This window comes from Manihot esculenta, chromosome 12 (assembly GCF_001659605.2).
Source record: "Manihot esculenta cultivar AM560-2 chromosome 12, M.esculenta_v8, whole genome shotgun sequence".
In the NCBI taxonomy this organism is placed as follows: Eukaryota; Viridiplantae; Streptophyta; class Magnoliopsida; order Malpighiales; family Euphorbiaceae; genus Manihot; species Manihot esculenta.
This window is the reverse complement of record NC_035172.2, coordinates 34,725,382-34,741,029: the sequence shown is the minus strand read 5'-3', so window position 1 is coordinate 34,741,029 and position 15,648 is coordinate 34,725,382. Positions and strand designations below refer to the sequence as shown.

Below are 15,648 nucleotides of genomic sequence, written 5' to 3'. Positions count from 1 at the left end.
AAAATAGAGTTTAAAAAAATTATATGAAATTTCACAGCTTTCTAATATATTTTAAAAATAAATAGGATTTGAAGGATTATTTTTCAATTTTTATATTCAAAGTAGGGTTTTCAATTTCCTTTCTCTCTATTTTTTATGAAGAAAAGTAAAAAAATATATATAATTTTATAAACTTTTCACTTTAAAATCTATAATTTACTTTAATATATATAATTTTATTTTATATTAAAATAATATCAAAACATATTATAATATTATTTTATATTAAAATAATATTTCATGAATTTCACATTAATTTAAAATCCAAAAATTACTGTTGTTTATTACTAAAAATACTATTTTAATATAAAATTAAACTATCGCCTCTCAAATAAATCATAAATGTCAAAATAGTAAAATTATATGATAAAGCAAAGAAATATATATTTCATAAAAAAAGAAATATATATCGCCTCCAATTTGCAAGTCCAAACAAGAATTTCCGAATTCTCCATTATTTAATCCATTTTCTAATTCATAAATAGAAAGCTCAACCTTCAACATCTAGAATATGGGTTGGCAATTTTGGTCCATTTCTTACTAAAAAATTATGAAGAAGAGCCAGAGAGAAAGAGTGATGAGTTGTTTCCTGTTTGGTTTCCAAGATTATTTTCTCTTTCTTTTTCTTAGTTCTTTTCCTTCGTGCATGCATCTACACCCTTTCTCATTAATTTACAGTTTGCATTCCAATCAAGCAACTTCTTCTGCCATGACTTTGGACGAATTTAATAGATTTTTTAAATTAACTTTAAGTATTTAAATTTTAAAAATTCAATTATTTTTAATTTTTAAAATTACTATATATTTTCTAAATGTGTGAATCGTTAATTATTAAAAATTATTTTTAAAATAATATTACAAATTAAAAAACTATTATTTAGCATTTAAAATAATAATTTATAAAAAATTATATCTTTATAACATTTAATTAAATACTGACTTGAATAGTTGTCCACTACTATAACAGCATAATATTAATGAACAAAATTTTCTTTTAAAATAGAATCGAAAGAGTAGAATTTGAGATCTCTTAAATTTACTCAGATACTCTTTTAAATTTATTTAGATACACTTACATTATATTAAATCTGTGAATACGTTATCAAACGAAATTTAAAAGGATAAAATTGAAATTATATTTATTTTTTTTCCAATTGGAAAATGACATTGATACAGAAGCAAAATGAAAGCAACATCAAAATTAAAGTTTGATTTTGAAGGTTTGACTAATTAATTAAGATGAAATGTTAACATCAATTATGTTTTATATGCTTGATTATTTGCTCTATATAGCTGAAAAGTTTCTTCCAAGTTTTATGGTTAACAGGGTGTTATTGAAAGCAACTTATACATTTATTATCCAAAGCTTTAAAAAAAAAAAAAGCATAAAGGAGGGAAAATAGAAATGAAATATTATACCCATTTGATGACCGCCGGATTTCCTTTACCCTGAGCGAGGCCGGGTCCAAAAGGAGAATAATGGCTCAAAGCCTATCAAGTCCTCCTTAAGCAAAATCGACCCAATATTTCAAGTCTCGATCCGGACACGCGGGGTAGGCCAGATCCACCATGAGCCCAAATCCAATAAGAAGAAGTCCAACCAATAAAGTGAAGCAGCAGAGAATAGTAGGCCCAAACACCTTGTAGCCCTACCCGCATGCGCACTAGAGAGAATTAAATGGCCGTCTGGCGTGGAGAAGGGTCTGACACGTCCGTACGTAGGAGCCTGAGTGACATAGACAGGTAGCATAATAGCAGGAACAGGGGCAGGTAAAAGATAAAAGAGGGGTCTTCTCTTTCCGGCAATCGGCTTTTTTTTCTCCTTCTTGGACTCCATTTTTATTTTCTCTCGGCAACTCTTACCTAAATATACTACTCTTATTCATAAAATCTGACTTGAACGTTGGAGGGTCTCCACCGGGGCATCCCGATAGATATCTGACCGTTTTTTCTTATTTTACAGGTCCTTTTATCAAATAGAATATTGAGAAACCCATTTGATGGATCCATATGATGGACCAGGAAGAAAATCAGATCTATCATGATTCATCATGGAGCAGGAGGAGAAAAAGATTTATAACCATTCACCCATATATAAAAAAATTATACAATAATCCGTGATATTTGACACGTAATCATAGTTTTTTTTTTTTAAAACGAGAATTGGAGATTTAAAATTTAAAATCTTTCAGATTTACTTATATACACTTATCACCATATTAAATCTACGAGTGCAGAGGTAGTTAACAAAATAATAAATAAGTAATTTTACTTAATTTAATTTTTATTTTAAAAAATAGCCATTAGTATTCATTGTGTTATTTAATTAATTATTACATTTTAAGTCAACTTTTCAAAAATTATTTTTCACATGTAATGAAAGTAATTTATATAGAACTTATTAAATTGAATTTCTCTAATTAATTTATATTAAATTTATTAACTTATTATTTTTAAAATTATATTATAAACATTATTATTTTTTACTATTATTTTAGATTCTAAAAAATTGATTTGTATATTAAAGATAATTATAATTAATGACAGAATAAAGACTTAATTAATTTTTATATTATAGAATCCACTTTAATTTATATGTCTCATAAAAAAGTCTGATCCAAACTTATCTAAATAATTTTTAGACTCACTTTTCACTGAATTCAAAATGATTAACTCAAGTTATTTAGTAGATTCATATTAACTATTATATATAATTTTGATTTTTTGTATTTTGTCGATGTGGGACGGAAAAATTTCTCTCTTCTACTAAATTTGCATGTCCTCGTCACAACTGAATCGAATATAATTGTTAAATTAGAACCAAACTCTCGGATATTATAGTTCGCTAGTAACGCGGATGGCTCCACCTCACACGAGTAACTCTTTCTTAGGACGTTGCAAATGAATCGAATACAATTGCTAAGTCATGATTAAATTCTCAGATATTATGGTTCGCTAGTAACTCGAGCGGCTTTACTTCGTCTCACACATATAACCCTTTCCTAGGGCGTCACAAATAAATCAAATATAATTATTAAGTCAGGACTGAACTCTCGAATATTGTGGTTCGCTAGTAATTTGGGTGGCTTCACCTCGTCTCACACGGGTAGTCATTTTCTTATTCCAGTAGCTTTGCATCCCACTAGCTCTGTATAATTTTTTTGACCCAGAGTACGAATAGTCATTTTCTCGCAGTCACACTAACTCTGCATCCCACAAGCTAGCCTTTACTTAGGAAGTCTCAAATGAATCAAATATAATTGCTAAGTCAGGACCAAACCCTCAAATATTGTGGTTCGCTAGTAATTCGGACAGTTCCACCTCGTCTCACACGGGTCTGCATAATTTTTCTGATTCAAGATAGCTTTGATACCAATTGAAACGGTCCTAGGACGTCGCAAATGAATTAAATATAATTGACAAGTCAAGACCAAACCCTCGGATATTATGATTTGTTAGTAACTCCGGCGGCTCCACCTCGTCTCACATAAGTTTGCACAATTTTTCTGATTCAGGATGATTCTGATACTAATTGAAATAGTCCGACTCAAATTTCACTTGGCTCAAAATAGTTAACCCAAGTACACACTCTTTCCTATTAAAGACATTCTTGTCGCAACTAAATCGAATATAATTGTTGAATCAAGACCGAAACCTTGAATACTGTGATTCACTAATACAATTACTGAATTAAAACTAAACTATTACGTGTCGTATTGTGATTCACTAATAGTTTAGTGATTTCATAGTTAATTTAAATTATTTAATAATTTTATATTAATTATTATATATAATTTAAATTTTTTATATTCCATCCATATGAATAGAAATCAGCCGAATCTCACGTCTTATTTCAATTAATTTAATATTCCACGTAGGCTATTTTATATGAAATTACAAACTATATATATATATATATATATAACACATTACCGAGAAATTTGCCATGTCAAGACTTAAGTTCAAGATATCAGATGTAGATATATCACCAACCCTAGAATAGATTATGTAAGATTTGAACAATTGCTTATTGTTTGGCTAGTATGGTATCAATAATATCTTGTTTTTTAAAAGAAATTAATTAAATATCTAGATTGAAATTAACATTTAATAATTAAACTATTAATTTTATGTTATATATTAATTGATTTATCAAAACTCAGAATTTAAAATACTTCTGATTTGACATGATTTATTTTATAATAAAAAAATTAAATAAATTCTTATAAAATTATGTATGATTTTATTTTTATTAAAAGTAAAATTTTATAAATTAAAGAAATAAAATTTTATAAATTAAAAAAATAAATTCTTTCATTATAAATAAGAAAAATGATTAAAAAAATTTAAATTTAATTAAATTTTGTAAAATTTTTATTCTAAAATTGAGAATAAAATTTTTTAAAAAACTTATTTCTGTCAGCAAAATCTCCGTCTTCTCTTCCTCTGTAATCTCCGGCCACCAAAAATCAGAATAAGGTGATTTGTAAAGATACATTGTATGTGTTATTGTGTTATGAACAAATCTTGAATTTCCATTGAACATTATAAGGGCTAACATGGTGTAGCCTAGCTGGATGGTGGTGGTGTGAGAAAAATTATTATTTGAATTTTTTAATATAAAAAATTTAATTTTAAAAATATATTAAAATATTTATGATATTTTAAAAAATTAATTAATTTATTTATTTATTAATTTTAACGGCTAAATATTTTAAAAAATTTTAAAATATTTTTAGTATAAATGAATTAATTAGTAAAATTTTTATTTTTAAATTAAAAAAATTAATTAATAAATATTTTCAAATCATAAAAATTAAATAATAATAATTAATAATTTTTTTAAAATTGAATGGTATATTAATGAGTTTTTTTTTTAATATAAAAATTAAATAATAATTTTTTTAAAAATTAATATTATAAGCCAATTTGGTTTGAAGTCTTTCAAGTCAAGGTTTGTCCTATTTGTGAAAGGCAGCCCTAACTATGGGCAAAGAGCTAATGCTCAAAAAGGTGTAGTTCTTTTTGCCAAGTGAATAGTCTTAGCTATGCCTAACATTAAAAGTGAGGATTGCTCCTTTCATACATTCCACAAACCCTTTGGCCTTTTCCCCAACTCCAAACCCTATCTTCTCTCTTTCTGCCGCCCATTTTTGATGTGATCATAAACCCTCTTTTTATTTGTTTTTTGGGAATATGTCATAAAATTATATATATAAATTAATGATTTTTTAATACAAAAATAAAAAAATAATTTTCCCTTTTTAATTAAAACTTTAATACTTGAGACAGGCTGAGAGTTATTTTCAAACATGGCTAGTTTACTTGATTTTTGGTTTGATTCAATTGAAATTTTTAATTAAAAAATCAAATTAAATATAATAGACCGATTTATTAAGGATATAAGATCAAATCGATTTGTTAAAAAATCAAGCCGGATTTCTGCAGTAAAACAATTGGGTCGGTTCTTTTGTTTGAAATGTTGGCCGCACATACATTATTCTATTATTACATAATCAAAGGTGATATAATAAAATATTATTCTCCTTTTTATTTTATTTCATTTTATTGGCTGTATATCACTTTACATGTATTCCATCCACTTTGAATTATCCGCCAACCCAAATTAATGTTTTTATTTTATCTATCTTATTAGTCTCAATTATTATTATTATATTACAATAATCATAAACTCTAAATCCTAAACTCTCAGCCAATTCTCTTCTCACTGGATCTCTTTCTCCCCGATTCACAAGAATAAAATGTAGAACTTATGTAAATAATTTATCACGAAAAAAAAAATCACCGAATCGAATCATTAATTAATATTAATCGAATTATTTAATAAAAATTTTAATAAATCGTGATAAAAAACTTTAAAACTTTAATTTTAATAAATTAATTATGATAATCTGATATTCAGAAAATAAGATTTTATAGGAATTTTATAAAATTAGAAAAAACTTAGATTTAGAGGAGGGCAATCCTCCTTTTATTTGTTTTCTTTTATCTGCTAGTGATGTATAATAAACTGTCTATCATTAGACCACCTGTCCCTGTCATATTGATTCGGGCGTACGAGAATATCATATTCCTGCTACATGGGTAACGGCCTCTGATTCTCCATGGGCACGCATGCTGAGGGACCCACCAGACGGATAGATCGGTCTCCTTTTAGGTTTCGAACCGGGCTAAAAGATAAGATTAAAACTGAGTCCAAATAGGATCCTTTTGGTGAGCCGTACGGACTGGGCGAGCCTGATTGAGGAACTTAGATGAAGCCCGGTCTCAAGACTGAGTGGGCCGGACTGGGTCCATGCGGGAGATTTGAAGATCTCCAGATAATGGGTTATTGTCATGGGTCTGGCTCCAGACCGGGATGAAAAAATACAGCGGTCATCAAATTATAAATTTTAGTGTATAAAAATTAAAAATTTAAATATTATAAGAAATTAAAATGTCTGAAAATTTGTCTTAAAAATATTATTATAGTTGGCATAAAGAAATTAACAGTAAATATTTTTTTAAAAAAATTATATTAGCTGGGAGAGAATATATTGACTATAAAAATTTATTTAAAATTATTTTTTAAAAAATATTATCCTCTCGTATATATTAGCTTATTGTAATCTCTAACGTGCAAGACTTGATATTATGCACCCATTATCAACATGATGCATTTAAAAATTTCTATTTATGATTTATACTTCAATAATAAATATATTATTTTTTAAATTATATATATTTTTTGTAATTAATTTTCATGGCCTTTTAAATTCAATATATATCAAATTTGAAAATTAAAATTTATTGATTTTTGAAATATAATATTTATGAGATATTGTGTGAAGATTGAGAGAGGTTGGTGGTGAAATCTCTACCGTAACCACTGAGATTGGATTCCGATCTTGACTTGTAACCAAATTTCAACTATTCATATTTCCAACTATTCATAAATATAATATTTATATTTATTTGAAATATAAATTATTTTTTATAAATAAATGAAAACTTAATAAAATATAAATTATTTTTTTGTCAACAAATGAAGGCTTAATAATTTTTTTTTTGATTATGATAACAGTCGGGTCTCATTAATCTTAGTAAAACATAATTTAAGAAAACAGAACTGATCTAAAACCAGCGAAACCTCTTAAGTTGATCAATCCAGGTTTCAAGCTCTGATTCAGACACTTGAGATAGGTCGAGTCACCCGTAAATTCAAGTCCAGCAAAAGAAATTCAGCTTGGTGATGTGATGTGAGGAGAGATAATATGTCCAATCACTTCGCTGTTCTGTCCGCATGTGTATCAGGAGAATTAAATAATCGTCTGGCGTGAAAGGAAGTTTTAACACGTCTGTATATATGAATCTAAGTGACAAAAATAGATAATACTGTAATATAAAAATTGTTAGACATTATTAACAAATAAAAGAAAATGAATAAAAAATAGAAAAATATCTTCATATTCATCTAAACTCACATTCACATTATAAAATTTTATTTTTTAAATTTTAAAATATTATATTAATTAAAAAAATAGATGAAATTGAATTTTTTTAGAATAGGAAGTCATTGGATTGAATATGAAACAGCCTTTCTTTGTTTTTGGAAGTACGAAAGAACCAAAGTAAAATTTTAAATTAAATTAATTTAATATTTTATTTCATTTTTGAATGGAATGCCGACTCCTATAAAGAGATCGTTGTGTAAGATTCCATAGTAGAACATTATCATTCGCCTGCAAACAAACAAAGAAACTGCAGAATCTTTTACCACGTACATTTTTAGCATAACTATATTCAAAATCAAATATTTAAAATGAAACTTAAAATTAGATTAATTTTAAATTTAAATTGAATAAAAAATAATATTTTTATTTAATAATATTAATTATTTTAATATTTATTAATTATTTTAGTAATGAATATCTATTTTGGTAATCTTTAAATATAGTCAAACTGAAGGAATGAAAAAAAATAAAAAATCAGTTTTTTTAAGAAAATAAAAAAAAAAAAGTTAGTCTACTACTGCAAGTAGAAATAAAGTATGATTACGGTCCAACAATACAGCAGAAGATGAGCTGTATCACCTCAACCGGAAATCTCTCCTCCAATTACATTAATTCTTAACCATTTCAATTTATTTTACTTAAAAAAATAGCACACCATCCACTTAACGCCGTCAAAAGAAAAAAAAAGTGTGCGGGCCCCTAAAGAAACACTATTCACAGTAACAGTGACGGAGGAGGAGATAAAGAGAGAGGGGAGGTCGTCCTTCTCTTTACAGTCTGTAGTTACTCACTCACTCACACAGTCTCACCAATCAACACTCTCCACCTGACCTCTAAACCGCCATTTTTAACGGACTTTTCCTTCTCTCTCTACAGAGGAAGAAAAAGAAACCCTAGCTCTTCTCCCTCTCTATCTCTCTTTCTGATTTCGCATTCTAGGGTTTCGAGTTCTGAAATGAATCATTAGAGTTTAGTTTCTGATTCTTTCTCTAAATGAGTCTCGGTTGTTTCTTTCTGTTTTTTTGCTCTCTCTTTCTGCTCTTTTATTTCACTTCTTCAGCTTCTCAGTCCGATCCGTCGGAGCTCCGATCCTTACTTGAGTTCAAGAAGGGTATTCAGTCCGACCCGCTTGATAGAATCGTCTCAGCATGGAACTTATCCAATCTACGGAACCAGAGCTCCTGCCCCGTTTCTTGGCCCGGCATCACCTGCGACTCGACTACCAATTCAGTCACCGGCATTATCCTCGACCGCCTGAGTCTTTCCGGTGACCTCAAGTTTTCTACTTTGCTCAACCTTAAGTCTCTTCAGAACTTGTCTCTCTCTGGTAACCACTTCACTGGTCGACTTGTACCCACATTGGGTTCCATGAGCTCACTCCAGCACTTGGATCTGTCAGATAACGAATTTTCTGGTCCGATCCCGGGTCGGATCGCTGAGTTATGGAACTTGAAGTACATAAATTTGTCAAGAAATGGTTTTGAAGGCGGGTTTCCGGTTGGGTTGCCAGTCCCGTTCAGAAATTTGCAGCAATTGAGAGTATTGGATTTGCATTCCAATAAATTTAGAGGAAATGTTCGTGAGGTGTTAAGTGAATTGATTAATTTGGATTACTTGGATTTGAGCGATAATGAGTTCTATGGTGAGCTTGGTGGCCTTAGTGTGGAGAACGTGTCCGGTTTGGCTAATACGGTGCGTTTCGTCAACTTCAGCGGAAATAAGTTGATCGGTGGGTTCTTGAAAGCAGAGGTGATTGCACTATTTAGGAGTCTGGAGGTTTTGGATTTAAGTAACAATGGGATTAGTGGGAAGTTGCCTTCATTTGAGTCTATGCTTCATTTGAGGGTTTTGCAATTGCGAAATAATCAGTTGTTTGGGGCTATTGCTGAGGAATTGTTAAATGGGTCGATGCCAATTGAAGAATTGGATCTTAGTGGCAATGGAATTTCAGGTACGGAATTCTTCATTTCCGTTGGTAATAATTGTGCTTTTGATTTGTTGAGTGTGCAGGTTTTCCCCCTTGTGTTAGAATTTGATTGGAGTATTCAGTCAACTGACGTAATAATTATGATTAACTTCGACTAGTTTTAAGGTTAAATAAATTTTAAATTTAAAATGTGATGTTGTTATTTAAATTTGCTTGTTTTATTGATGCTGAGATCCTGGAATTTGACTCTTTGTTTTTTTCGTTTGATCTCCCCCCTCTGAAAGTGAATTTATTTGTTATGATTTATCTGACTTCCCTATTTTTAGGGCTAGCATGGGTGTAGGCAAAATAACATTCACTTTCCAAAGACAGGGATAGATCTGTATAATCTTTACGTTAGCATGGTAAAAATTTTCAATACATTAAATTGCAATTTTGAGTTGGAACAAATTTATGTGTAGCTTTTGCTCATCAACTTTACTCCATCACTTTCTATATGTATTTACACATTCTAATTAGTTTAGATATTTTTGCTATAAATTAAGAGTTTAAAGACTTGAAAAGAGGATACAGATGCACATAAAATTAAATTCCAAACCTAAATAAAAGGTAAACATTTTTTAGGTTTAGTATCAAAAGTTAAATGGCTCTGAGTGTATGGGTTATCTTCTTCCAGCATGACTCTCCAATATCTGCCATGTCTGATATTTCGACATTTATATCTGTACAAGTCCTATGCAAGTATTAATTCTTCTGTGGTGACTTATTGCTGTAGGGTGTCTTTCTGATACTAAGCATTTATCTAATTGCAGATTCTATTCCTGGAATTCAATCTACAACTCTGAATATTTTGAATCTCTCTTCAAATGGTTTATCTGGTCCTTTGCCCAGTTTTCTTAAGAGATGTACAGTTGTGGATCTGAGTAGAAATAATCTCTCCGGTGACATGTCTGTTATGCAGAATTGGGAAGCCACACTAGAGGTTCTTGATTTGAGTTCAAATATGTTGTCAGGAAGTTTACCAAACTTAACTTCTCAGTTTCTTAGATTAAGTAAACTTATTCTTAGAAATAATTCCCTAGAAGGAAACTTGCCCCTTCAATTGGGGGAGAGTCCAGGATTGTCTGCAATTGATCTCAGTTTAAATCAACTTAGTGGGCCAATTCCAGGTGGTTTATTTACTTCATTGACCTTGTCAAACCTAAATCTTTCAAGAAATCAGTTTACAGGACCAATTCCACTGCAAGGCTCACGAGTGGGTGAATTATTAATTTTGCCTTCTTATCCAAAAATGGAGTCTCTTGATCTTTCCTACAATTCCTTGACAGGTGGGTTGCCTTCGGACATAGGTAACCTGGGAAGTCTCAAATTGCTGAATCTCTCAAACAATGGGTTATCAGGAGAGCTGCCAATTGAATTGAGCAAACTTGCTTACTTGCAGTACCTTGATTTATCTGGCAACAAATTTAAGGGTAAAATCCCTGATAAGCTTCCATCCAGCCTAATTGGATTCAATGTGTCCTATAATGATCTAAGTGGCACTGTTCCAGAAAACTTGAGAACAAAATTTGGCATTTCTTCATTTCATCCTGGAAATTCATTGCTGGTCTTTCCAGGTGGCCAGCCAACAACAAATTCCGTTCCAGATCAGCTTCCTGCCAATAGTAAACATCATAGTTCAAAACGTGGTGTTACAATAGGAATAATTGTTGGTGCAATTGTAGCTACTCTGACCATTTTGGTTTTACTGGCCTATCACCGGGTACAGCAAAAAGAATTTCATGGAAGAAGTGGATTTGGTGGCCAAACTACGGTGAGAGATGCTAAAGTTGAAAGATCCGCAAGATCTTCTCTTTTCAAATTCCAATCAAATGTTCATCGCAAACCAGCCTCATTGAGTTTTTCTAATGATCACTTGCTTACTTCAAAATCAAGGTCATTATCTGGGCAGACAGAGTTTGCAAATGAAATTATTGAGCATGATTTACCTGGGGGTGCGGCAGCCAGCTCAGCACCTTCCGATCCTAATGTGCTAGAGAATTATCCCACAACCTCTGGAAGGAAATCCTCCCCAGGCTCTCCATTGGCTTCCTCACCCCATTTTGTTCAGCCACGTGACCAATCTGTAAAGTTGGACGTCTATTCACCAGATCGGCTGGCTGGAGAACTATTCTTCCTTGATGCTTCTCTAGCATTTACTGCAGAGGAGTTATCTCGAGCCCCGGCAGAAGTTCTTGGCAGAAGCAGCCATGGAACTCTATACAAAGCTACTCTAGATGGTGGACATATGTTGACTGTGAAGTGGCTGCGGGTGGGGCTGGTTAAACATAAGAAAGAATTTGCTAAGGAAGTTAAAAGAATAGGATCTATAAAGCATCCAAATATTGTTCCATTGCGAGCTTATTATTGGGGCCCTAGAGAGCAAGAGAGACTTCTCCTAGCAGACTATATTGAGGGAGACAGCTTGGCCCTCCATCTGTATGGTAAGCATCTTATTTCCTTCTAGATTTGTATTTATCTTGTTACCATTTTCATGCTTAAATTATCTTGTAAACTTTGGTAGGGTGTTGGGAAAAGGATTTACATTATTGCTGCGTTTTGGCTGTTTTATGGTTTTTCAAGTTATCTTTTTGAGCTAGGTGAGTCATGGCCACACTTATCTAAGATCTGTTCATGTTCAGGTTTACATACTTCTGGTTATACTTTAGTTGATCTTGTTTCTCAAAATACAGTTTATGCTACCACAAGATGAGCTATTAAAAAGGGAAAAAAATTCATCAGTTTCGTTGGTGCCCTGTATTTAATAAAACTGGCTTGAACCAGCCAGGAATTGAGTGTACGTACCTAAAACCCAGACAGTTTGAGTCACCGAGATTTGATCCTGGTATCTTAGACGCAACAATTGGCTTTTGCCATCTGAACCACCACCTCTATCAGTTGTTATCTTTACATTTAATATATATATATGGACAAATTTATCTCTTTTTTTTTATAATATACTAATATAAAGTAATTAATAACTACTAATCTATAACTAACTATTATAACAAAAAAATAAAAAAATTATAATTGCAATAATTAATATTATTAATAATTTATTTTATTAGTTAAATTAATCATTACATTATTTCATTTTATTATCTCTTACCGGGTAAAGAATTATATAAATTTTTATGTTTATTGTTTTATGTAATTTTAATATAGTAATATTTATTTTTCATTTATTATAAATTCTAATTTTAAGTTTTTCTCTATTACATATAATTGAATATTATTATATAAAATTTCAAATTATTTTCTAGAAACAATTTAATCTTAAAATTTAAGTAAACTTATTTTAATAATTATTTATAAAAATAAAAGCATTAATTATAATAAAAATAATATTATTGATTTTATAATATTTATGTAATAATATACCGGTTAAACACTGTCTCATTCACGATTGAACTTTAGACTTTTACTCTACCCTCATCGGTTCCTTGATCGGGCTGGATTTAATAACATTGCAAGAACCACAGTGGAGGGGAGAAAGGAACGAGACTAGTAGTTTGAGGTAAGAGGAGAGAGGAAGTCACCCCCAAACGTCACCATTCTTATCAAGCCTAACTGAGAGAGAGCAAATTGGAATTGGAAAAAGGAAAATTGAAGGAAGGACAAGAAAAAATGCTGAGAAAATAAAAAGGAAGGATATGGGAGATGATGGACAGCTAGAAAGAGAGCCTTCAAGGTTTATATTGACACACAGAAATAGAGATTTGCTTGAAATTAGCAGAGAGAGAGAGAGAGAGAGAGTGAGGGGGGAAAAGACTGCCTTTTGTGGTTTTAGAAGAAAAAAGTCAATGATTGAAATGAAGTCTAAATTTGTGGCTTTTTTTTTAAAAAAAAAAGGAATGTTGCTTGTTTTGAAGCATTTTGGAAGAGTAAAAACAACAATGCTGTTTGGGTAATGAACAAGTTGCCTATGTGTGTGTGTGTGTTTTCCTTTTTAAATATGAAAGAAAAGGAAAAGGAGGAAACTACAGTAGGACTGAATAACGTTTAAGCTCTTAATTCATATTAATTACTTTTTGTCATTGAATAAAAATTCTAGCAATTATGTATATTCTTGACTTAGTTTCAGTGCTTGCATTTCCTTTTCTTTTCATTCAATGATTATAACCTTGGTATTAGAAAATAATTGTCAGTTCTTTGCACATGTGGACTAGCCACTGAGGCAGAGCTGGACCTGATCATATAACTCAGAAGTTAATCCTTGATTATTAGAGGAAGTTCACACAGGCCATTACATGCTATATTCCCTTTCTAACATTGGATTTGTGATATCACTATATTTCTGTCATATCAAAACCTTTTCAAGGAGAACACCTAGTAGTGAATGCATCTGTTGTTTATATTGTTACTCAAGCATACTTGACCGTGTCAATGTTTTGCTGAGCGCTAATCCAATAGGAATATCATGACCAGAACAAGAACTTTTGTGTATTCCTTGTAAAAACTCTCTTTAAGGAGTGTTAGTCACATCTCCACTTACACATTGTAAATTGAGTGGAGGAATTTTCTGATTTTTTTTTTTCAGTGAGCTTTTTTCTATGATTTTATTTCATCAAATATCTGTTGCACAGAGACCACACCTCGGAGGTACTCACTGTTATCGTTCAACCAAAGACTAAAGGTTGCTGCTGATGTTGCTCGTTGTCTGTTGTACATTCATGATAGAGGAATGCTCCATGGGAATTTGAAGCCAACAAATATACTTCTGGAAGGTCCAGATTATAATGTTCGGCTTACCGATTATGGCCTTCACCGCCTGATGACACCTGCTGGCATTGCGGAGCAGATACTGAATCTTGGAGCACTAGGATACTGTGCTCCAGAACTTGCTAATGCATCTAAAGCAGTCCCTCCTTCATTCAAGGCTGATGTGTATGCATTTGGAGTTATCTTGATGGAATTGTTAACCAGAAGAAGCGCTGGCGATATCATATCGGGGCAATCAGGAGCGGTTGATCTTACAGATTGGGTTCGGCTGTGTGATGAAGAAGGTAGACGGATGGACTGTATTGACAGAGATATTGCAAGTGGAGAAGAACCATCAAAAGCAATGGATGATTTGCTGGGTATTTCACTAAGGTGTATTCTCCCTGTAAATGAGAGACCTAACATCAGACAAGTCTTGGAGGATCTCTGTTCTATATCTGTTTGAAATTTTGTACATGTGTCTTGGAATTAATTTTTGTCATTCCTCGACCCAATTGTCCATTTTTTTCATTAATTGTTTTTCTAGCATTCTGATTTTTGGGCTAATTATTACAATTTTTTTGTGGAAATTTTCTTGTAAAGGAACAACAAATCCATTGATTATTTGACAGTGTTTTGAGTTTGATCTTTAAATGGAAATGATTGCAAATTCTGTGTTTTCAGCAACAGGAAACAACCTGTTCACTGGAGTGCATATGAGATATGTATGTGCGCGTCTGTGCAAGTGGCCTCCCTCATCCCCTGCTTTATTCTGTGTTCCTGCTGGGGAAGCAATCTTGTAACGAGTATGAATTATGCAGGGAATTTACAGTTTCTTTCCGAATATTAGAAATTTTGGAAGCAATCATGGTATAATGTCTGCCATCTCGATATTCCCAAGATAAATTACTATTATTAAGTTTTCAAATTTTTAAAAATCTCACTAATTCATTTATATTTGAAAATAATTCAATTAAAATATTTTTATATTTTTATAAAATTTTATTATTTAGTCATTCTCAAAAAAAATATTAGTTCGCTTTGATGTTTATATTATATAATTTTTTATAATTTTAATTATATGTATTATTTAATTTCTATAATTTTAAATATTTATATTTTTTTTATTTTTCTTACTAAAATTAAAATAAACTTATCCTTGTAGAAACAACAATACTTGATGTTCATGTAAAATGTTATCAAATAGAAACAGAGTGATTTATTCAACTTCAATGATTTTTTTTATTATGATTTATGTATAGTTTTTAGAGTTTTGATTTTGATAATATTCAATGAAATGTTCTGTTGAAATTCGATTTTGTCAGTATTCAGTTGTGTAAAATTGTGACTTTGATTGCATGGTCCATTTCTATATCTCAAATTTTTTAATCTGTCGATTGTCATTGTGAATGATATAAATTTAATCGG

General features: G+C 30.9%; 1 protein-coding gene across 2 annotated transcripts; it reads left to right on the top strand.

The window, feature by feature from the left end:
* Positions 1-8,316: 8,316 nt before the first annotated feature.
* On the top strand, positions 8,317-14,874 carry LOC110628204 (probable inactive receptor kinase At5g10020). 2 transcript variants are annotated; one of them, XM_021774746.2, is made up of 3 exons: positions 8,317-9,504; positions 10,293-11,963; positions 12,044-12,619. In XM_021774746.2, the coding sequence occupies exons 1-3, from the start codon at positions 8,547-8,549 to the stop codon at positions 12,112-12,114; spliced, it is 2,700 nt and encodes an 899-aa protein (XP_021630438.1). In that variant the 5' UTR covers positions 8,317-8,546; the 3' UTR covers positions 12,115-12,619. The 2 variants fall into 2 exon arrangements, with proteins under 2 accessions (XP_021630438.1, XP_021630437.1); XM_021774745.2 differs by lacking the exon at positions 12,044-12,619 and adding an exon at positions 14,106-14,874 and having other exon boundaries at positions 8,318-9,504.
* Positions 14,875-15,648: the final 774 nt, after the last annotated feature.